This window comes from Podarcis muralis, chromosome 2 (assembly GCF_964188315.1).
Source record: "Podarcis muralis chromosome 2, rPodMur119.hap1.1, whole genome shotgun sequence".
In the NCBI taxonomy this organism is placed as follows: Eukaryota; Metazoa; Chordata; class Lepidosauria; order Squamata; family Lacertidae; genus Podarcis; species Podarcis muralis.
Window position 1 is genome coordinate 67,744,968 of NC_135656.1, and position 23,356 is coordinate 67,768,323.

The 23,356-nt window shown below is 45.5% G+C and overlaps 1 protein-coding gene across 3 annotated transcripts in view; it reads right to left on the reverse strand.

Annotated features, from left to right (window-relative positions):
- GPRIN1 (G protein regulated inducer of neurite outgrowth 1) overlaps positions 1 to 19,221 on the reverse strand; it is a 30,010-nt gene extending 10,789 nt beyond the window's left edge. The window contains exon 1 of one of the 3 annotated variants that reach the window (XM_028718436.2): positions 19,032 to 19,221. Coding sequence is in view for 1 of the 3 variants with exons in the window: in XM_077924644.1 (XP_077780770.1) it covers positions 18,539 to 18,646 (108 nt within the window). In the remaining 2 variants the exon portion in view is untranslated. Of the gene's footprint in view, positions 1 to 18,538; positions 18,662 to 18,739; positions 18,889 to 19,031 lie in introns of those variants that run through there. The other 2 variants (XM_028718437.2, XM_077924644.1) reach the window with 2 other exon arrangements.
- Positions 19,222 to 23,356: the final 4,135 nt, after the last annotated feature.

Here is a 23,356-nt window from a genome sequence, read left to right on the forward strand (position 1 = left end):
AAACTTGCCAGTTGTTCCTTTTATCTCTTGACTCCCTACTTTAGCATTCCAATCCCCTATAATGAGAAGAACATCCTTCTTTGGTGTCACTTCTATAAGGTCTTGTAAGTCTTCATAGAATTGGTCAATTTCAGTTTCTTCAGCACCAGTAGTTGGTGCATAAACTTGGATTACTGTGATATTAAAAGGTCTGCCTTGGATTCGTATCGAGATCATTCTATCATTTTTGAGATTGCATCCCAGTACAGCTTTTGCCACTCTTTTGTTGACTATGAGGGCCACTCCATTTCTTTTACGGGTTTCTTGTCCACAGTAGTAGATATGATAGTCATCCGAACTGAATTCGCCCATTCCCGTCCATTTTAGTTCACTGATGCCCAAGATGTCAATATTTATTCTTGCCATCTCATTTTTGACCACATCCAACTTACCCAGGTTCATGGTTCTTACATTCCAGGTTCCTATGCAATATTTTTCTTTACAGCATTGGACTTTCCTTTCGCTTCCATGCATATCCGCAACTGAGCGTCCTTTCGGCTTTGGCCCAGCCGCTTCATCAGCTCTGGATCTACTTGTACTTGTCCTCCGCTCTTCCCCAGTAGCATGTTGGACACCTTCCGAACTGAGGGGCTCATCTTCCAGCGTCATAACTTTTATATGCCTGTTGTCTTTGTCCATGGAGTTTTCTTGGCAAGGATACTGGAGTGGCTTGCCGGTTCCTCCTCCAGGTGGATCACGTTTGGTCAAAACTCTCCACTATGACCTGTTCATCTTGGGTGGCCCTGCACGGCATAGCTCATAGCTTCTCTGAGTTATTCAAGCCCCTTCGCCACGGCAAGGCAGTGATCCATGAAGGAGCAAACTGAACTTCCATGGTGCATATACAACACCCAACACACCATGCCTGACCACTGGCCATGCTGGCTAGTGATGGTGGGAGTTGAGAGCCCAGCAACTTCTGGAGAGCCACAGGTCCTCCATTCCTGGTTTAAGCAGAAGATACTGTTTGGTTGGCCAGCTGCCTTTTATTTTTGCCAGCCTAGAAGCTCATACTACCCACTAGTGACAGGTCTACCACTGACCTTTCTACGGCCAGCAAAAAAGAAAACAGTGCATGCCAAAAAGGCAGATAGACTTCAAACAACACTGAGTCTGAAGCAACTACTGAACCATTGTTGTGAAGTCTAGCCCTACTCATTCTCTCCCTTCATCATGCTACATTCACATAATAAAGGGAAGCACATGATCATTGGCTATAATCAAGAAGGTATGGAGTAAGAATAAACATCAAAATTCCACACCGACAGCCTAAATTCTCCAGAAACATTTTTGCACAATTTTCCACAAAGAGATGCTCAGTTCTGCAACTGCATAACTTATATAAATTCCAACACATCCTCAAGCTTCTCTCTGTAGTCTCAAGAACTAGAAACTTGCTTTAAAAAAATGAAGCATGAGATTCTTAGGTCATTGGTTTCTGTGCCCAACTTCAAATTCCGTAATTGCATAATCACAGAACACACACAGTCTTGTCTATGCAGGTGGAATATGTATTGTATTGGTAGTAGCTAAATCTTTATAACAGAATCCAAACTGATTATTGTTTTGCCTTATAACATGCTGAGACTAAGAGCCCATGCACTCTCATTCTGACTCCATTTTAAATGGTTCCATATGGAGCTTGTCGCCATGTGGGGAGATATTTGTATGCTGCCATTCAGAATACTTTTCACAAAAAATGGCAAAACCTAAGAGATCTGCCTGACTCTCAGTGGAAAGTTCCCTGTTTCATAACTATCTACACATTACTTGCAAAGCAGGAAAGACTTAGGGGAGGGATGTAGCAGAGAAACAGTTGATGGAGAAAGGATTAAAAACCTCCCCTTTTCTGCCGCTTCTCTGCTCTCATTTTTTCTTCCCCACCCCCCAAGGCGGATTTCAGTCTTCAAAATAGTGCTGCGTCTGGCTCAGTTAACATATAGCTTAGTCCCATCAGAGAACATTGGCAAAACCAGGGCCTTTTTTTCCAGCCAGAACTTGACAAAACTCCGTTCCAGCGCCTCTCAGGTGGGGGTCGCTGCTATTATAAGAGAACAAAGGAGGTGTTCATGGTGTGTTCCAGCACCTTTTTTTCTAGAAAAATAGCACTGGGCAAAACAATTTCCTAGCTGCTTGGTTTTAAGATGGAATGGGTTCTTGGAAGAGGAAAGGGTTTTCAAGAAATCCAATTGGCAGGCACATTACCTACAGCCAAGTGTCTTCTACACACATAGGATAGACCAGTGTTTCCCAACCTTGTGCCTCCAGCTGTTTTTGGACTACAATTCCCATCATCCCTTGCCACTGGTCTTGCTAGTCAGGGATGATGGGAGTTGTAGTTCAAAAACAGCTGGAGGCACAAGGTTGGGAAACACTGGGATAGACCATGGGTAGGCAAACTAAGGCCCGGGGGCCGGATATGGCCCAATTGCCTTCTAAATCTGGCACGCGGACAGTCCTGGAATCAGTGTGTTTTTACATGAGTAGAATGTGTGCTTTTATTTAAAATGCATCTCTGGGTTATTTGTGGGGCATAGGAATTCGTTAATTTTTTCTTCTTCTTCAAAATATAGTCCAGCCCACCACAAGGTCTGAGGGACAGTGGACCGGCCACCTGCTGAAAAGTTTTGCTGACCCCTGGGATAGACAATCAAAGCAGACAGACTCTCATACCCACAGTCCTGTGCTGATGAGACACAACACAGCGCTCCACCCCAAACACATATTCCACTTAAAGCAGTGTTTGCCTAGGAGTTCCACTGGGCAATCTTTCTTGCTTTCCTGCTGATCCGGCAGTTATCCACAGCTGAAAGGCTCGTCTTCAGCTCAGTGAGTAAGCCTGCCTCTCTTATCACTTTATTAACTGTGGCACTCCTTCCCTGTACACTCCAGCAAGCGCTATTCCCCAGGGTAGGGAGTCTGTAAGTCGGGCGAGGCACCTCATTCACCACTGCTTTGTCACACATGAGCTCCTTCTCTACAACCCCACTCCAAGGGAGCCACGTACTTGACTCTGAATCCAAGAAGATCTAGGAGAGATTCTTGGGCTACTTATGTTTTCCCCTGGGAGGATATCATCCACAGGGACCACTACATCCAGTTGCAGAACCATGTGAGTTAAGCACTTTGGCACAATAAGTTCTCCTATGTTTTATCTGCACGCATTCCTCCATGCAATGAAAGCACTGCGTCAAGATCTGCCTCAGCTGTCGTCAACCTGGTGCCCTCCAGCTGTTTTGGACAACAATTCCATCAGCTGTGCAGGCTATGCCTGATGGGAGTTGTAGTCCAAAACTGCTGGAGGACACCAGGTTAGGAAAGGATGATCCACCTTATATTCCAGTTAACGGTGGTGAATGCTCAAAGTTATGCTTCCATGTATCCAGAAACTTGTATTTGGAGTACTAGAGAGTATTCAAGTCTTATATGTCCCCAAACCTGTGAATATAATACAAACATATTTCTCCTCCTACTTTTTTATTTTATTTATTTAATAAAATTTATATACTGCTTGACTGTAAAAAACCTCAAAGTGGTTTACAAGCCCCCCCACTAAAATCAAGAAAAAATTATACCCCTACTTACAACATACAAAAGCTGAAATACTAAAACAGATTAAAGTTACCTCAGTTTTCTAAACACCTGGGTAAGTTTGCCTAAACAAGAATGTTTTTAGCAGGCACCAAAAAGAGTACAGCGAAAGCGCCTGCTTGGGAGTTCCAAAGTGTAGATGCTTCCACACTAAATGATCAAGCTCTTAAAAATATGGAGCGGGTATCATGTGGCACCTATAGTAGTGCTAATTCCTCTGATCGAAGTGGTTGACCTGTTCTGCCAAAGCTTTTAGGATAAGCAAGTCTATCAATATTTATACCAGGTTTGGGGAACCCTTGGTCCTCCAGATGTTGCTGAGCGACAACTTCCAGCAGTCCCGGCAATCGTGGCCAATGGCCAGGGATGATGGGAGTTGTAGTTCAGCTACATCTGGAAGACCAAAGGTTCCTCAAACTTAATCTAAAACTTCTCCCACTAGTGGACATGTTATGAACCCTCCCTTCATCTCTCTGTGCATTAGTTATTTCCCTTCCACCCACATTTATTATGGGCAATGGATAGGACTGGCATGCACTCTGCAAAAAATTATTATTATTTGGTGCCACATTCTAGAAATAAGCCCTAAGCCTTTGGACATCTCCTTTTCTGGCAGACCTATCTTCTTGGCTCCAGTAGTCTCTCTAGAGTTGGATATAACCCAAATACATGCAAACACAACTCAAGTACATGCAATTGCAACCCAAGTGGACATCCTTGCCTAAGACAAATAGAGGCAGAGGCTCCAGTCCATCTACAGAGACTGCCAGAGTAAGAGCAAAGGTCTGCCAATAAGTGAAGCTCTCCAAAGGCATATTGCTACACTGGAACAGAATTACATTTTCAATTGCACTTAGAAAATACGGTTGGGAGGGGAGTTGCCAAAATATAAATGTGTGCTTCATCTGCATATTCATTTGCAAATTGTAGATGCTTGCATATATTTGCTTAGTCAAGTAATATCTTCTGCTGATCGTAAGGACAAGGAGCTATGTGGGGTAATGAAAGCCCATTTCCTACTCACTGGGAATACCAATGATCCGCTTTCTGGCTTCTCCAATTTTACCAGGTGCTGCCCATGCATTTTCAAGTCTATCTTTGCAGCAGTGAGGACTATAAACTTACTTTAGGAAGGAAGAAAGGAAGATTGATTTTCAGGAATTTTGTAACCAGTACCATATTCCAATCACATGGAATAAGGTAAGGGTAAAGGTAAAGGACCCCTGGACGGTTAAGTCCAGTCAAAGGTGACTATGGGGTTGCGCCGCTCATCTCGCTTTCAGACCGAGGGAGCCGGTGTTTGTCCACAGACAGCTTTCTGGGTCATGTGGCCAGCATGACTAAACCACTTCTGGTGCAACAGAACACCGTGACAGAAACCAGAGCCCACGGAAACACTTTTTACCTTCCTGCCACAGCAGTAACTATTTATCTACTTGCACTGGTATGTTTTCAAACTGCTAGGTTGGCAGAAGCTAGGATAGAACAATGGGAGATCACTCCATTGTGCAGATTCGAACCACCGACCTTCTGATCAGCAGCCCTGAATATAGTAGTATTGGAAGGGAAATTGTGAGACTGAGGCCACATTTACACCACACACTTAAAGCATTATGGTACACACACACACAACCACGGTATATACATACATTTCTTTGTGTGCTGCTTCTCCACAGATACCATTTGAAGCAGCCACGGCTCCCCTCTCAATAATTCTAGGAACTGTAGTTTTTTAAGGGTGCTGAGAGTTATTAGGAGACCCCTATTCTCCGCTGAGTAACAATTCTCAGAATGGTTTAATGGACAATCCCTCTTCACAGGGAACTCTGCGAACCGTAGCTCTGGGAGAGGAATAGGGGTCTCCTAAAACTGCTCAGCCCCTTTAACAAGCCACACTTCCCAGGATATTTTAGAGACAAGTGGGATCATAGTGTTTTAAATGTACTGTATGGTGTAAATGTGGCCTGAGCGAAAACATGCCAGCACACACCTAGATTTTCCTTCAGACATGGCAAGAGTGAGACAGTGGTTTGGCTTCCCCTTGCAAAAAGGAGAACCTGCTTGTTATCTTCTGGTTGTCTTTTACTTTCTCTAACAACACACCTTTCCACAAGCAGTGATGCCACAGGTATGTGCAGATGTGCTTAATTTGCATAAGTGGATTTCCCTGCCATGTAAACAAAGCAAAATGTAGGCACCAATCCTAGACTTGGAAACAAAGGCTGTGTACAAACATGCATAATTTGAGCTACAACCTTGCTGTGTTTTGTTTAATTAGACCATCCTCCCTGCTGAATTGAGCTCTGAGGAAAGAGGTTCCAGGAGTTTGCCGCAGGAGACAGCTGTGCAGAGGGCTAAAAGGCTGACACTTGTCACGGAACAAACCCAGCTCTTCTATCCCCTTCCTAGACTAGTTTTCCAGCTTTTTAATTAAAACAGATAACACCTTGAAAATTAATTAATTAATAGGAAGAATTACGCCTTTTTAATTGAACAAATAATGATTTTTTTTTGGGGGGGGGGAGCTGGACTGCCACCCTGGAAGATGGGAAATGATAATAGATTCATAGAGTTGTAGAGTTGGAAGGAACCCTAAGGGCCATCTAGTCCAACCACCGGAAATGCAGGAATCACAAGATGACGACAAAAATAGCATTTGAACTACTGTTACATTTACAGTTTTCATTTATTAAATTTCTACACCACCCTTCATCTGAGGATTGCAGGGCAGTTTACAATATAAAAGCACAAATGTACATAACAGAGTAGCAAACAACACAATATTTACGAGGCTGTCCTAGAGATCCACCAGGAAAAAATAATTAAAACTTTGGATTTTACGCTGGCAGGGTTGTGAGGTACAAGGAATGAGGAACATACTAGCATATGTGGTGGGAAGTAATTATGTACACAAGTTCTGGAATCAGATTGTAATGGAGACTGGTATTATTATTATTATTATTATTATTATTATTATTATTATTATTAGCAAACAGGTCACCTTGGAGGCTAAACTACATCTCTTATCCAGTTTTGATGGTGCCAGTGCTCATCTTATTTCTCAGCAATTAATTCTATATCTGTTGGCTGCCGCTTGTCTCTCAAGTGTGGAAGGACGCATCTTGTGATTTTATGGATTTGGATTTTGTGTGTCAGCAATCTGGAAGTCATTGACATGGCAGAGTGGGAAAAATCATTCCCTGTTAATAAGGAGATTCCCTATTGGTAATAAACTTTCAAAAATCTGGGGTTATGGAGTTTCAAAGGACACTGGCACCATATAAGAGTGTTCCAGGAAGATTCCATACATGGTTTGCAAGGCTCTCATAAAGATCATCTGCAGTGCCTCAGGCTTGACGTTTGGAAATAAGTCACTTTTGGGAAAGGTTTCGGCCTCACTTCCAGTTAGCAAGCCATTGCAGAAGTTTACAATGAAGTCATTCTCATTGGATCTTAGAAAAGTAGCTATCCATGTAAACTAGTCACTGTGGGGTGGGTGTGTTTATTTGAGGGAGGGGGTTTGCCAGCTGCGCTTGCTGGCTGCCTCCACTCGACCAAAAGGGGCCTGTCATACAAAGAGAAGCCTCTTCTTCAGCAGTTGTCCTGCGTTGCAGGGGTTGGACTAAATCACCCTTGGGGTCCCTTCCAACTCTAAAAATCCACAGTTCTATGAATAATAACAACAAATCCTGTTTCTAAGCTACATCCAAACAGTTAAGTGGCTTCTCAAAAGAACAACTACTTCACTGTAATGTGATCTTCCATGCGCAGGCTGAGCAAGTGTGGGTCAACGGCTTTGCCTTCAGGGCTACAATCTGGGAGTCAGAACAGATAAGAGGCCTTCATGAAGGAGAGTAAAAAAGTTGGTGCCTATGTGTGTGTGTGTGTGTGTGTGTGTGCACGCGCACACACACACACACACGCGCACACACACACACACACAGAGAGAGAGAGAGAGAGAGAAGTTTAACTACATTTAGGCGTGGGGAACAATTAATCAGTTAACTTAAAGATAGCAGAGATACACAGAAAACACCATGGCAGGTGGGGGTGAGGATGGGGAAAGCTGAAGATATTACATCCCACTCTCTTTTGGTCAATGGCTTTGTAGAAATGCTGTTCTCCAGTGGTACCACTAAGCAAGTAGGCTGCCCCAAAAAGGTGGGCTTGCCAATGGATTGTGGAGTAAAAAGACTTCAGGCAGTCCTGGATCTAAAAAACAAAGCCCAGTGCACATAAACATTCACCTTCTTAAAAGAACTATTTCCCCTCCTCCATCTAGTCACATGGTAAGTGGAAGCTGAATCCATGCAGTGCGTATGCCTTCACCCTCAGGGGTTGTAGCTAAGGAACTCAGCTGGAGCTTTTCACCGCATTTCATTATATTTCCCAGGTCTGCAATCTTGCAGCAACTAGATGCTGCCACAAATCCCCCATGAAGAGCCATCAGGCAATCTATGCTCAGGCAGGCGAGGGAGGGTCACTGGCTTTGCAAGCACCGTTTGGTAAGCCTTTGATTGGGGAGTCCGAATCTTTAGGCACGGGTGCCCTTGCCTAAGACAATGTGGCTGTTTCTACAAAAGCAGGCCAAGGCTCCAACTCATCTGCAGCAGGGGCGGGCAGACTTCAGGTTGGTTGGATCTACACTGTGGTTTTTACTAGAATCCCAAGATCTACCAACCAGAGCCAAAAGCACACAGATAAAATGAAAGAGCTGGGTGCCTCTGAGCACATTTTGAGCATAGGAATTTGTTTTGAAAACCAGAACTGAACAGAACTCATAGTCAAAGAATCATAGAATTGGAAGGCACTCTGAGGATCATCCAACCCTCTGCAACGCAGGAATACGCAGCTGTCCCATACGGGGATCAAACCTGCAACCTTGGCACTATCAGCACCGTCCTCTAACTTACTGAGCTATCCAAGGCATTTTACATCAAAGTCCTGGACTTTGAAGAAGCACAAACCCAGGGCGAAAAGGAGAAACGGGCTAACGGGAAGGCACATTCGGCAAACCCTCACCATGATCAGCTCCCACCCGGAAACCTATATCCTCATTGTTGAAGGACGTGTGGATCCAGAACTGGCCTCCACAGTCACTTACAGGCTCACTGTTAAGACTGTGGTCATGGAAGACAATCTTACTCAGCTACGAGTGATAGCCGAAGAAGACATCAAAGTCCACTCCTAATTAGCTTTCTTCACTTCAGCAGCCTAATTTAGGCTTTTAATTGATAAACAAATGAGAGTCACAAGTCCTTGGTTCTACTGAAAATCACCCAGTAAATCCCAATCTGCCTTCTGCCCACCTCAGATCTAGAGAGATCGCTAGGGCAAAGACACAGATGAGGGAGCTGTCCAAAGGAATAGTGCTGATTGCTAGACCAAAAAAAGGTTTGCTGTTAGATGAGAAAGATGCTGTAGCTCAGGAAGGCGTACAAGAGGATGGGAAAATCAGCAGCAGTGCCACAGTCATCGTGGCAATGCATTCTGGGACCCCCTTGGAATAAAAGTAAAGTCCATTCTGTGGGCTTTTCTTGGCAGTGGTTGTGGCTGAGAAAGATCAGTGCATTTAGGCAACAGCGTCAACAAATGTAACAAAATACACTGGAACTGAAATTCATGAATGTAAATTAATACAGTACATAAAAAGAGGTGGAGGGAAATCACAGGTGGTGTGCTTTCAGTTTTTCTGAAGTACTAATAACCCATTCCACAATTAATTTAGATGTTTGGATTGGGTGGCAAAGGGGTGAGTGAGGAATGGGAATTAGGATTTGTAGGCACCTATTGCAAGTTATCTGGTTTGCAAAACAAGCTTAGTTCCAAGTATACATATATAAAATGCCAGGTGTGTGCAGAATGTTCCTAGTTTGCATTATATAGTCAGATGGCAGAATCTATTTTGGGAGGGGGGAGGGGGAAGAAGATGATGTACAGCAGGTATCTTCAACCTTTTCAGACCCAGGATCCACTTTTAACGCAAACATGCATTTGAGGACCCATATCTTAATCTTTTACCAAATATTTGCATGGTGGTAGTGCTTCTGTTGCCACTCACATTGGATCAGGTCGCAACCCTCTAGTGGGTCTCACCCTACCAGTTGAAAACTAGTGCAGTATGGGATTTTTAGTGCAGAATTGCAGAAGCTCACACAAATGAGTGCAACTCATTGTGGCAGGGCAGGATCTCCCATCAAATCAGGCTCGCTTCTATTACATCTGAGCAGTGACATGTTCTGCCATGTGTTCCCCCTCAGTGTCCATCCATGTTTGAATAATCTGTCTCTTCCAAGAACCAGGCAGCTGCCTCTCCATCTCAATCACCTTCTCTCATTCCACACAATGGCACCAAATTCTGCTTGAACTTCTACATTGTTTTGGCTCCAACACCACAGGGGTTACAGGTTTCCCATTGTCAATGAAATTCAAATCCTACCATTGCTAAGCACAAAAGAGAACTGCAATAGGGCAGCCTTGTAAGCAAGCCCACAAAAGTTGCTAGCCTGTGGGGTTGGGGTTTTTCCCTACTAGTATGGAAATGCAGTGTACTGGCCTCTTAGTAAGCTGGTGAAAGTTTGTCTTCCACCAAGTGGAATGGAAGAGAAAGGATGGACCTGAGAGACTGCATGGAAACCAAGTAGAATGGCAAAGAGAAGGCAGAGAGATCCATTCATGCTAGACCAGCCTGTTTACTCTCCTGCATGGATTTCCTTGTTGCTTAGGGCAGGGGGACTAGATGACCCACAGGATCCCTTCCAATCCTACAATTCTATGCTTCTATTATTACTACTTTATTATTATTTATTCAACTTATCAGTCGTTTGCCACATAAGGAATCTCCAAGCAATTTACAAAATTTTAAAAGCATAAATGTTGATGGTGGTGCCAAGCAGACCTAACTGAAGAGAGCATGAGTGTGGAGCCACCACTGAAAAGTCCCTCTCCCTTGTTGCTCCCTTGGCTACCAGGCAAGTAGTTGAATACAAAGCTGGAATAGGCAGCTGTGAAAACTTCAGATCATGGCCAGATAGCAATATAGGCAAGTGGGCAGTAAACTGGAGTCCAGAATAATTATACCACTTTTCAATTATTTTTAATTATGCCTCCCTCAGCTACATAAGCTATGTATCAACGGCTGGCACCTTAGCAGTCATAACTCTGCCTTGATCTTAGAAGCCAGCTTTCAGTTGAATAGTAATAAGCTGGCATCTTCAAGGAGCCTGCAATTCTGTCCTCAAAACACCCCCCAGCAACAAATCCTCCCAATTCTGGGATAGGAATAAAGCATGCCTCACGAGCACTTGCTCACAAAGCTGCTTAATTTGATGCAAAATTTGATGGGAAGGTTTTTGTGTGCATGCCCTGAGGAATTGTGTGAATGCTGTGTTTTAAAGAAATGGGGTGGGGTGACTGAAACTCATTGGTGCTCATAAGCAAATGTGGTTGATGGGAAGGAAACCTGTCTCAAAAAATAGACATGAAGAAAGAGGGAAGAAAACTTGCTAAGTCAAGCAGAGGGGTGGAAGTAGAATCCCACATGCCAGGGCTGGCCCTATCATTAGCCAGAAGAAGACAGTTGCTTTAGGCAGCAGATTCTGGGGAGCAGCATTCCCCACCCACCCCTTCCGAGCCCACCAATACCCCTCTGTTGGGAGGACAGGGCTATGTGTGCCCCACAGCCTGTCTCGCTTCCCTCTAAACTAGTCAATTTCCCTTTGTTGTGGTTGGGCTTGCTATCCCCTTGCCAGTGTTGGCTTCTGTAGATGGAATCAGTGGGCACTGTTTTCTCCTTTGCCTCAAGCAGCTAAATGTTTTGAGCTGGCCCTGCCAAAGGCTCACTGAAAGTGGTATCCAAGCCCTTTTGTTTTGGCCTCTTAGCCTTTAACATAGCTTTGTAAATTAGCCTATAAAGGACACTTGCTCACAGATTTTTTTCTACCAGTCCCCAAAAAGACTAATAGCCTGCTGCAGAGAATTCCTGGTGGCCTATGCCTACCAAACAACTTGTTAAATGTGTGGCTCTTCTAACTCTAGCTGCCAATCATTCCATCAAAATTCTACCTAGCACTTCTTGACAAGACACAGGTACATGTGGGATGGTAAAGCTGTGCCACCTCTGGATGTGGCTGGACTCCAACTCCCATCAGCCCCAGCCAACAGGGCCAATTATCAAGGATGATGGGATTTGTAGTCCAACAAATATCTGAAGAGCCATGGATTTCCCACCCCTGCTTTAGAGCAAAACAAAATGTGCAAGCAATCACATATGTATTTTAAGTAAACAGCAAGTGCAGCAGTGTTTATCTGGATCAAGACATCATCAGTAGGGCAAAGCATTAAAGCACTTAACACATCTCCACACACCTGAGTCCTAATATTTGTATTTTTGTGTTGTGAACCACTCAGTGATCTTTGGATGAAGGACAGGATACAAATAAAACAAATAAAATAAAATAAAATAAGGATTGCCCTCAACCTTCTACTTACTCTAAAACAACAGCAACAACCAAACCATTAACACCCTTTGTGTCCAGTTTTGGGTATAGTCCTTTTCTCCTGCTGTCTCTGGGCACTTTATACACTATTCCAATGTAGCCAAAATGTGACTCAAAGATATTTACTTGAGGAATCCATGGAAATGCCATTGGAAGACTTCAGATCATACGATGTGTGTGAATGTGTGAGGGGGAGGTCTTCAGGCATATCCATTATCTCTAAAATGCTATCTTCCAGGGTCTAGATCCATGAGCTATGCCAACCAGGTGGTGATGGAGAAAAATGTTTGATGCCCATATAGGGGAAGATAACAGCCATGGTTATTTTCTTTAAAAAGACTATGTATAAATGTCAAAACGGATAAGCAATTGTGCACGCTGTACATTATTTTTGCACACCTGGATGTATGTGTGTCTTTGGGTATAACACATTAATCACTTGGCAGTGTTTACAAAACAATGACAAAGATCCCTCAGCTCTTCCAGAATGCCTAATCAGTGATTCTCAGCCTTTACTGCAAGAGAGGCTGATGACTGTAGATTATTAGTATGGGGTGTTAGAGGAGGGGTAGCATCTCTGGTAGGGGACAAGTTGTGCTCCTTCTGGGGTAGTTTGTCCACCTTTGGTCCCTACCCTGCACTCAGCTCTCACCTGTGGCTCCTAGAAGCTGTCAGAATGTGACAGTGGCCACACCCTGGGAATGGCTTTGACTGGCTGGCTAAACCAGGTGAGGGTAGTTGACTGGTCTCAATCTCCCAGTTTGGTTAGAGACTTCCCCTGCCTGCAAAGACAGGCTCTGGCAGATTGTGCAGAAGAGACCAATAGTAGGTTCAATGGTCAAGAAGGTAGTTATGCATGGGCTGTAAAGGGAAGTGAGGGGTAGATGGGACTCATCGATCTAGGAGAAGGAAAACTCTGACACTAAACCTCCATTGCCTTGAGGGATATCTTTGGGAGAAGAAAAGGCTAAGGAGGAAACCCTACACAAATGCGGAGTGGAGTCCCTAAGATGGTTGGATGGTGCCTTGTACATCTCCTTCTGGCAACTCCTGCAGCCAAGCTGGAGCCAAACGTATTGCTCTGCTTTCCTGTGGACCACATCAGCGAGGCCAAGAAGGGGGTCTTGTCATCTGGGCAGCCCAGGCCCTCCATACACACTGACCAGGCTTGTACCCTGGAGAGGTTGCCCCGGTACTGTTAATGAAGTGCACTCCATTATCTCTTGAGACAGATAGATGCCAACAACAACTTCTACATCCCAGAGACCAAACAGCATTAGAAGGCCAGGGTACCACATAGGAGTTTCTTAAGGTTTCTCTGCCTGTGCTGACGAAAGACAAAAGTGAGGAGGCACACTGCTATCTCTGAACAGAAGGGATCAGCAGTGCTTCTAAATGTGGCCCACGCTTTCACGGTGTGAAACACACACACACACACACACCACTTTGCATAATCTCACTGTAACACATCAACCTTGCTTCTGACAGTGCTGCACAGTTGCTGGCTCCCCTTTGCTTTGAACATGAATTCAACTACATAAAAGCACCCTTCTTTTCCATGCCCCAGACCTCTAGTTCTCAACCACATGTTTCCCTGTTCCTTATATCATAAGCATTTCTAGGATGCGGGCTGGCAATGAATTATTATTATTATTATTATTATTATTATTATTATTATTGTCATTGCTAGTGACCTGTTAACCAAAGGTCTCCAAGCAACTTACACATTAAAAACATAATACTATATAAACAGAATGAACAACCCCCATAATAGCTACAAGAAACTTGGCAGTACACTAGTAACAAAACAAGATCATCTCGGTCTACCAAATGCCTGGGGGGGGGATGGAAGTCTTTACCTGGTGCTGGAAAGATGTCAACGAAGGTGCAAGGTGAACCTCACTAGGAAGTGATGGGGAGCCACAACAGAAAAGGCCCTCTCCTTTGTCACCAGCCTCCGAGCCTGAAGAAAGGCCTCAGAAGAAGAGGATTTGTGTAGGTTCATATCAGGAGAGAAATTCCAGAAGATTCTTCCCTTTCTAGAACTATGGTATAATTCAGTGCACCATGGTGGGGGGAAAGGTTTTGTTCCTGCCCTATCCTCTAGGACTTATACCTACACCATACCTGCCTGCTGCCTCTCTCAGATAGGAGAGTGTGTGGAGAGAGACAGTTATTGTTGTAACTGTGCAGGGTTTTCAACTCTGTTGCTGATGGAGGGGGATGCAAGGAAAGGCCATACCAAATAGGAGACAAGACGTACCTGCTTTGCCTGCTTAACTTGGCATGTTTGCTACACATACACATTTCATGCAATTGCCACATCAGGAATGGGGGACCTACAGTCCTCTAGTTGTTGCTGAACAACAACTTTCATCATCCCTGATCATAGGCCATGCTGGCTGGGCCAGATGGGATTTGGAGTCCCACATCACCTGGAGAGCTACAGGACTGCCTGGGTCTCAATCAATATTTATTCCAGTTAATCTTTGGAGCCAAAGAATCATCACTTGCCCCGAGTTCCACTGCCAGGTTCTTACTGATGTATTTGGGCAAAAGCAAGTTGCTCACATTCATGCTCAGACAAACCTGTGAGCAAGAGAACCATTTCACACTCAAGAGTGTTGGGCAAGCAAAGCTACAACTGGGCAAGCAAAGCTACTGCTTACATTTTAGCACAAACAGAAAAGCCTTCAATGCAGCATTTACAAGGAAGCTGCATTTTTAATAGGCCCTAAATGCTCCCCAGCTGTGTGCATCCCTGAGCTGCAATTGTGGTCCCTGCTTCCTTAAGCAGAATGCCATTCTGGTCGGGTCCTGTGGAAAGCAATTGCTGAAGCCTCACACTGTCTTTGTATAGTTGGCTTTGTCAGGATAAAATGTCTGAGGCAGCTTGTAGAGAAAAGGCTTTGATATGGTTGGCTGAAAATTAGTTTCTTCCATCTTGCAAAACATTTGAGCAATGACATCAGTGATAAAAGTCTTTTGCTTAACAATGGAGACAAGGGAATCATCACATGGGTCCAGAAAGTATAGTAAAAAATGTCACTTTTAAAATCCTTCGAGAAAATTCACAAACATGCTCAAAAATGCCTTCTAGGCCCCATAACCTTTAGAAACTTAAGTTTTGAACATGTCTTTCTTCTTTCAGAGATGCAAGGTACAGTAGTGATCTACAGCAGGCTTGTGAACAACTTGGTCACCTATGATGAAGGCAGAATTGCTCCCAGATGACCAGAAAGTTTTACAAGTGTGATTTCTGTTTCTCTTTCCTTTTAGGTGCCAACTAACTAGCCTGGCTATGCATGGGCAAGTGGGTTTGTAGCTATTGTGAATTTATTTGGAAAGCTGAACTACAATTAAATTGCTCATGGAGTACTATAACTCAGTCCAATAAATAAAAATAATAAGCCAATCCAAAGAGTTTGCAGCATTTCCCCATCCTCAGATATATTTATCCACTACTCTCAGCATCAGTCAAACAGAAAGCTGCAAATAATTCCCATTCGGAGGTATGCAAGAGGAAGCAGCAACATTCCTGTCATTTAACCAATGCACAAGGTAAATACACACTTCCTGCACAGAACCTGTGTGAGCAGATATCATCCACCCAGGTAACAGTTTCAATAAGGAAAATGTGTTATCTATGAACACGGAAGCTACGTGCAGGGCTTAGATCCTGTAACCTGATTGCCCTGAACAAGCATAGTCCATGCTGCAACCTTTTGTTGCAAATCCTGCTTGTGTAAATAAATAATAAAAAAGTAAGGGTCTCTGAGCACACACACATTTTCCTTACATAAATGTGAGTAGCTAGAACCAACACATATGGACTCCTAGTATAAGATCTGGCCTTATGGCCGGTTTGAGCTGCACCATCTCTTATATGAGAAATCAAGCACTGCTATGGCCAAGTTCCCCTCTAAACAGATGCTGCTTTTGAATGTACAAAAGTTAGCAAAGCAGCTGAGCTTAGCTGCCTAAGCACCTATTTAGTTCCAGAGTTCAGAGTCTGTAAAACTGTTTCCCGGCATTAGCTGCAGTCACTCCCCAATCCATATCCCAGCTGTTAAATGGCACATCTGCAATATCTTCCCTACAGCAATCTGAGCTGCATAGCATCGCCATGGTAAGGCTGGGATCGCACCAGGAGCAGAAGTGAATTCAAAAACTTATTTTTAACTAGCTCTTTTTTTCTGCCTTGGCTTTATTTCCTATGATTAAGGCTCATTTCATTTCTTTCTCCACCAAGCTAGAGGCAGCAATGCAAGGGCTCCACAAAATCTCCAGGTTAGTTCCCTCCCGTCTGTGGGTAGGAAAAAACAGGGCTGGCAGAAAGGCCTTTCTTACTGCGCTAAGCTGGGCAGTGCAAGGGCAACCTGAAAGCTGGCCCTGGAAATCCGTGGCACGTCAACGTGCCTGAGGACCCAGGCCAGGACTGACATCAGCAGCAGAACTTGAATGCTGCTTTCAAAGTGCTGCTGCCCCTGGGAGCTGCCTGTACTGTGGTCAAGCTAGCAATCTTTATGATAGGTGTGGGGAACCTTTGGCCTCCAGATGTTGAGGTATATGAAGGGGCCAAAATTTCTTCACACCTCTGTTATGGAAAATCACATCAGCCAGAAGCAGGCACATTTAAGCCCCTGGTTCAAATCTTGTTCCTTCCATGAACTTACTAGGCAGTCTTTGGCAAGCCATGAAGAAGCCATCCTACACTTTGTTGCCCCTTTGGTCCACTTAGCTCAGTATTGCCTATACTAGGATGGGGACCCTTTTAGACCCTGAGGAGCACACTTCCTTGGGGCCAACAATCTGAGGGTCACATGCCAGTGGTGGGCGGGACCACAGGCAAAAGTGAGCAGGTCTATGGATGTGACTCTTACTTTTGTATAAAAGGCTATATTTCAATCACACAAAAGTCAGATGGTACTATACATACACACACATTTTCACAGTTCAAAGACACATTCCAGTCAGCCAAGAGTACACAGGGAGGGCATGGAACATGGCCAATGAAGGATAATCTAATGAGAGTCTTGAGGGCCAGAGAAAGGCCTGGAGGGTCGCATTCAGACCCAGGGCTTGCAATTCCCCATGCCTGGTCTACATACTTACTGGCAGCAGCACTCTGGAGTTTCAGAAAGGAGTTCTCTAGCCATACCTAGAGATCATGGGATTGAATGTGGGACCCTTTGCAGGCAAAACATGTGCTCTGTCAGTGAGCTATGACCCATTCTTACCCTCACCTCCTCGTCTATGAAGGGAAAGGCAATGCGATGTAGTGGTTAGTGTGTTGGACGAGAACCTGAGAGATCAGGGTTCAAATCCCCATTCTGCCATGAAGCTCACTTGGGCCAGTAACTGCCTCTCAGCCTAACTTACCTCACAGGGTTGTTGTGGGGGTTAAATGAGGAGGGGTGAACCATGTGTGCCGCTTTAAGCTCCTTGGAGAAAAAGGTGAGATATAAATGTATTAAACAAACACACGCCCCTTGTTGTTCTAAAGATTACTTAGTTAATATCTCTGGGCCACTTCAAACACTCTTAAGTGTTCACATTTAAAATGTGAAGGATTTACTATGAGCCTAAACTAGGAGTGGATTCCTTGCATCCACATTTAATATGCAACTCATCCCTCCCACTACAAACCCAAAGGTCCGTGGCCTCCAACTTAAATGCACAGCCAGTAAAAGCAAAGTCAGGCAAATGGAAGGAAGAGTTCAGTGAAGCGAAAGAGCTGAGAGTCAACGAAATCCCTGCCTAGAGAATGCTTGGATCCAGAGTTGAGAAGCGAGAGAATCCCTAATAATCTGCAGCCCCAGGAGGGAAGACAGGGACTTTCTAGCTGGCTGGAGAGAGAAGATCTTGCCATAATGGCTTGTGTGCGGTAGGAAAGCAACCATGATTCACTGGGGAAGGGGAAGGCGAGCGGGCGGGGGGTGGGAGGCGGTTGTCAGCAGAGACCAGTCGCCTCGGAAACCGAACTGGCGCTGTGGCTGCAAACTGATGAATGGATCCCGCGCCATGGAGGTGGGCAAAACTACGCTGGCCCTGATCGCACGGGGAAATGCACATCTTCACAACCCACCAGCAGGGGGCGGGCACGGGCACACGCTACATCCGCGCGTACATACACAAGCACACACATATAAACAGAGCGAGCGCATGCATGCACACAAACAGGCAAAGAACAGTAACGCGGCTCCCTGCCCACACGCCTGCTTAACCGCGGCAGCGTGCGCGGGGAAAAAACACACACACACCCCATGGCCAAATGCGCGCGCACCCACCCGAGACAACAACACGCTTTACCCAGTACGCGTGGTCGCACACAATGAGGAGAGCGAGGTGTGGGGGGAAAGACCCGCAAAACACTGGGGTCAAATTTCGTCTTTTATAACGGCACATACATGGAGAAGGCAGGCTGCTCGGAGGATGCCTTCGAACAGCTTTCCCGGGGACGGCGAGCGCCCAGGGCACCTCCTCCTCTCCCGCTTGCAGCGCACGAGGGGACCCATCGCGCACGACTCCCGCACCGCGCGCAAACGCAAGGCGACTTCACCCGGGATCTTCACCCCATGATCAGTAGGCGATGCCCACCCCCTGATCACCTGTAGGAGTGAGCGGCTGGAGCGGCGACTCAGGTCTGCCCGCCGCCCCCCTGCCCCCGGTTAGGTTGAGGTGGCGCCGGAGCGACCTCCGAACAAAGCCAGCTCCGGCTCGCCCGGGCACGTGCTCCTCCCCGGCGGGCAGAGCGCTCTAGACGCTCCCGAGGGTGAAAGGCGCCCCCATCTGGGACCCTAGCGGAGGGGATCTCCCCCTCCTCCTGGAGTCTGGCTCGGGCCTGGGCTCCGGCCTCGCGCTCCACAGACTCCCCAAGCCGCGAGGGGTGCGTGCCGTTACCTGCTGGAGTCATGCGCTGCCCCGGGGTGCGGGAAAGGCGCCGCGACTCGCCCTGCGCGGCTGCTCCGGGCGCTGCTGGCGACGAGAAAGTGCCGCTCGGAGCATGCGTGTGGGAGCCAGCCAGGCATCTGATGTCGGGGAGGGAGGGAGCGGGAGGAAGGCTGCCTGCCTGCCTAGGCACTTGGAGAGAGAGAGAGAGAGAGAGAGAGAGAGAGAGAGAGAGAGAGAGAGAGGCAGCGCTCCCAGCAACGGGGGAGGAGAGTCTGGGCTCTGTCAGGGATGCAGCTCTTCAGGAACCTGCACAGGAGCGTGGGGTGGGAGAGAGTGGATCTCTCGCCTGAGCTGCAGGGCGGGTAGACTGGCCACAGATTGCCCTTGCGCTTGGTCCCGCCGCGAAAATACACAAAATGACTCTTCTTCTACACAGAGAGGGGCAGTCTCGTTAGTTTGTTGCAATAACAAGGGTCTACTGGCCGGGCACCTTCGAGAACGCTACGGCTGAGCTCCGATACACGTCCACCCGAAAATGTGCCAGTTTCCAGCGAAGCTTCCCCCCCTAGGAAAGTGTTTCTAGCAGAGATTGGGTCCTTGTGGCCCTCCAGATACTGTGGGACTCCAACTCTTGTCGCCCCTAATCACTGGCCATGGTTGGGGCGGCTGATGGCAGTTGGAGTTCAACTACATCTGGAGAGCAACAGGTTCCTCGTCCCTGCTTTGCAACACAGTAGATGGTGCAAGTGCCAGGGCGCAGTAGCACTTACTTCCAAGTAGATGTGCACAGGATTGCCAAAAACGTGGCTGCCAACATCAAGACAGCGTTTTCTCTTCTCTACTCTCTATTTTGCTTACCATTCAGCCTGATGTTCCTTGAGCTCAAGGCTTGCTCACTATTCTGGTTTTAATACCAACACCGTTTCTTTCGGGGCTTTTCTGTAAATCGGTTCGTATTTGGCAATTCCCCCATTCTTCTGTTCCATCCATATCTCTTTGCCTTGGCTGTTAAGCCTGTTACCCTTCCAAGCTTACACTTCTATGTTCTATATAGTGTCATAGAATAATAGAACTGTAAAATTGGAAGGGACACCGAGGGTCATCTAGTCCAACCCCCTGCAATGCAGGAATGACTGTTACTATGTGAAAAATGACCCAACAGCTACAGGTAGCAAGGAAATTCTATTCCTGTTTGTAATTTAATCATTTCTGAAAGCCTGGTCCTCACAACAATAAGATATATATGCAGCCGACACTGGAAGCAATTAAATGTCACTTGTGTGCTACTACAAAGTCACTTAAGAGTAGTTGTGCCAGCTTCCCAATTCTACTCAGATCACACTTTTAAATATATATATTACTCTTTTAATCTGCTGACGGTCCATAAACAGACACTAAAAGGTGCTGTAGTAGAATATATTTCTATTCAGTACAAGTGGGTAAGTGGTATCTAAACCATAAAACTTAAAACGACAAAAATCTCTACCTGTTTCTGCTAACTAATCTAACAAATAAATCTCACTATCAACCCCATTCTGCCACAAAAAGACCACCTTTCTATTTTCAAATCTTGATTATCCCACAGAGTCAGGTTAGCATGACCATACGAGTCAAAGTGTAAAAAATAAAATTTCCACCCTTCCAAATCAGTAGCTGAAGAAGTCAATGAAATTGTGGGGCATTGTCAAAAGGGACCAGAACCTTGCCAAAGTTACACACCTTGTTTGTGTTCTTACCGTTGTTGTTAAAGAATTAGAACAGGGACACACAACATGGTGCCCTCCAGATGTTGTTGGACTCCAACTCCCATCAGCTCTAGCCAAAATGGTCTTTCATTAGAAGTAACGGAAGCTGGGTTCCAGCAAAATCTGGAGGGCATCACACTGGTGAGTCCCCCCTGAGTTAAGAGGAATAGTTCCACACTGGAATGTTATACTAGGAGAGCAGACAAGTTTTTAAACATGATTAAAAACAGTATTGGTAAAAAATAATAATCATATAATAGTATGGGGGGCATAAAGTCTATCACTTGTCCATTGTTTGACCACGTACCATACAGTGCTAAATACACCATTTAGATGAGAAAGCGGAAAAGATTGCATTCCCGCAGTGACTAAAGTCATAGTTTGAGTGATATGACAACGATATATTTTGCAGTAGAAACATTTGGGTCAAACAACAGTGCAATTATTGCACAAAAACCATCTGGAAAGTTTTGGGTCAACCATAGATGGCTAGGGGAAATGGTGTTTGATTTTGCATCGGAGTCAGTAAAGTTGATTATGGACCACACATTCCTTCCAGCATCCTCTCCACAAGACCTCTCAATTCCCCACCCCTCTCCTGGAAAGTGAGCATTATGAAAAGCCAAGAAGCACCCTTCAACATCTGCAAGAAAGGCACAAATGAACTTCATCATCATCACTCTCCTCTTTCAACAGTGACCCGTTCCCTCTCTCCATTCCCTATATGCAAAAAAACTGCCATCCTCTGCCCTGCCTTGATTACTAATATTGTCTGGGGGGAGGAGGGGGAAAGAATGAAAACCCACAAAGTGCAAATCCACCCACACCCTGAATCTACAATTGATGCCACCCACTCTGCCAACTCCATCAGAGAAGCCAACATGTGCTGCAGCCAGAAAAAAAGACAAGATTCTCTGAGAGGGGGAGGAAGGTGAAGCACCCACTGCATGTTCGCCCCCTCCCATTTGCTTCATGCCCCCTTTTCTGCACTAAACGAAAAGGGCATCTTTCTGGAGGATTTGTAGATGGGGTGATGGGAGGGGGAGAGAAATGTGTGGAAGGCTGAATATTGATGCTACCTGAGACAGAGCGGTTGGAAAGGAAAGCACTCCACACAGAGAGCATAGAAGCTCTGTTGCCGCTGCTTCCCAGCTCAGGCTTTGTCTAACAGCATCCTACGCACTCACTCTCGGCAGTGCCGAGGAAACCACTTATACTCATCAGCGGCAGGTTCTGCTCCTCTTCCCACCCTGCTACACCCTCCCCCCCAGGTCCTGAAGGACTCTCTCCACCTCCTCGTTCTAGCTCAGACTTCAGCAGCTCAGCATTGCACAGTGCTTTGGTTGGTAGCAGGGTCACTTCAGCTGCACATGTGTAATGGCTGCCTGAGCCATACACACCTCAGTTTAACCACTGCTTCTGTTTTCTAATCAGATGGAATCTCAAGCACATCAAATAGGAGCATTTCACGAGAAGCTACAAGACCCAGATGTATTGTGGCTAACATCATGTGTACTCAGCCTCAAACAATAGTGGTGCATGTTGGAGCCTGACTAAGAGGCAGTGTGTACACAGCACTAGTTTCTATTGGTTCTAAAAGAAAGGGGTTTCACTTAGCAATTTAAAGAAAATAGGCTGATTAGAGGCTTGTGGAGCAAAATTAGACTATGGGAATGTAATCTAGGCTCCCTTAAAATAGATTGAAGTGAAATATTTCAACTGTAATAATCTGTAGCTGATGACCACTAACAAGTAGGCAAGCCCCTGGGAGACCAGAGGTGAGTCTTTTCAAATTCCTTTTAGGATTTGCAGGACAAAATACAGGAATCATGATTAAAATAATGTCATAATGGTTAAGACTACTTCTGAAGGAAACAGAATGTACAGGTATACACCTAAAGGACTTACTACATTCTTGTACATACTCTACATTGTCTAAAGAAGGTAATAAATATTTTTCAAAGGCCAAAAACAAAATTCTTGAATAAAGTGAAAATACCAGCTAGAAGCCCAATTTGTCTCATTCTGGAAATCTGTGCCTGCTTCTAATATCACACCACAGATTTCCATGGTGAGGTGAGTTGTCAGACAAGCAAAAGATGCTAGATGGGTTATTTTTAATCCTTGTTCTTTTAAAATATAAACAGGGATTTAATATAAACATGTAGGTTTCAGTTGCACATAAAGGTGATCCAACCATGATGCCTGGTGATGTGGCTGCCATGGATTTCAGGAGTCATTAAGCAAGGGGCTGTCCATCTTCTTGAGCCCATGGGGACATTTGCTGACAAGAGACACTGTGATGGCTAGCATGAAGGCATTGCAACAATGCACACATCTCAGCCTCCCCCCTCATGTGCTCATTCCCCCTGCCTCTTGCCAGCAATGAGGCTTGAAAAAAGCATTCCATTTGCTGCAGAAGGCTTCATTCAAGCCAAACTACAGTGGGGGAGTGGGGGGATGGTTGGGACCCCATGGGCATCTGGGAAGGCCTCTGTGAGCAACACAATGGCAACTCCTGCTTTGAGTCTTAGGGGGCAGCAGATGTGTTGGGGGCAGGAGAGATCTTTGAGGAGGAGGATAACACTC